The sequence below is a fragment of the Buceros rhinoceros genome, unplaced genomic scaffold, assembly GCF_000710305.1.
Source record: "Buceros rhinoceros silvestris isolate BGI_N320 unplaced genomic scaffold, ASM71030v1 scaffold25925, whole genome shotgun sequence".
NCBI lineage: Eukaryota > Metazoa > Chordata > Aves > Bucerotiformes > Bucerotidae > Buceros > Buceros rhinoceros.
Window position 1 is genome coordinate 4,461 of NW_010413767.1, and position 299 is coordinate 4,759.

Below are 299 nucleotides of genomic sequence, written 5' to 3' on the forward strand. Positions count from 1 at the left end.
GACACCTCGGGGGTCTTGGCAAACAAAAGCACCCCCGAGGTCATGCGATGGAGCCGGTGGATGGTGTGCAGCTCCTTCAGGGCATGCTCCTTGCCTAGGATGAAGATGACCGTGTTGTGACGAAACCTGCCGCATGGATGTACCGGCAAAGAGGAGGGTTTGTCCACAACCACCACCTCGTCGTCCTCCGCCAGGATCTGGATGGGCTGGGCAGTGACTGGCGGCTCGTGGCGATGCACCGTGTTCCTGAGAAAATCGTTATTCTGCGAGAAAGACAGAAATTAGCGTGAGTCGAGCCT

At 57.5% G+C, this 299-nt stretch overlaps 1 protein-coding gene across 1 annotated transcript in view; it reads right to left on the bottom strand.

Moving 5' to 3' along the window:
• The window catches only part of RPUSD2 (RNA pseudouridylate synthase domain containing 2), a gene marked incomplete at its 5' end in the record, with an annotated part of 2,062 nt that extends 1,790 nt beyond the window's left edge, over positions 1 to 272 (bottom strand). Inside the window, one exon of the mRNA XM_010136886.1 lies at positions 6 to 272. Coding sequence (XP_010135188.1) covers positions 6 to 272 — 267 coding nt within the window. The remainder of the gene's footprint in view (positions 1 to 5) is intronic.
• Positions 273 to 299: the final 27 nt, after the last annotated feature.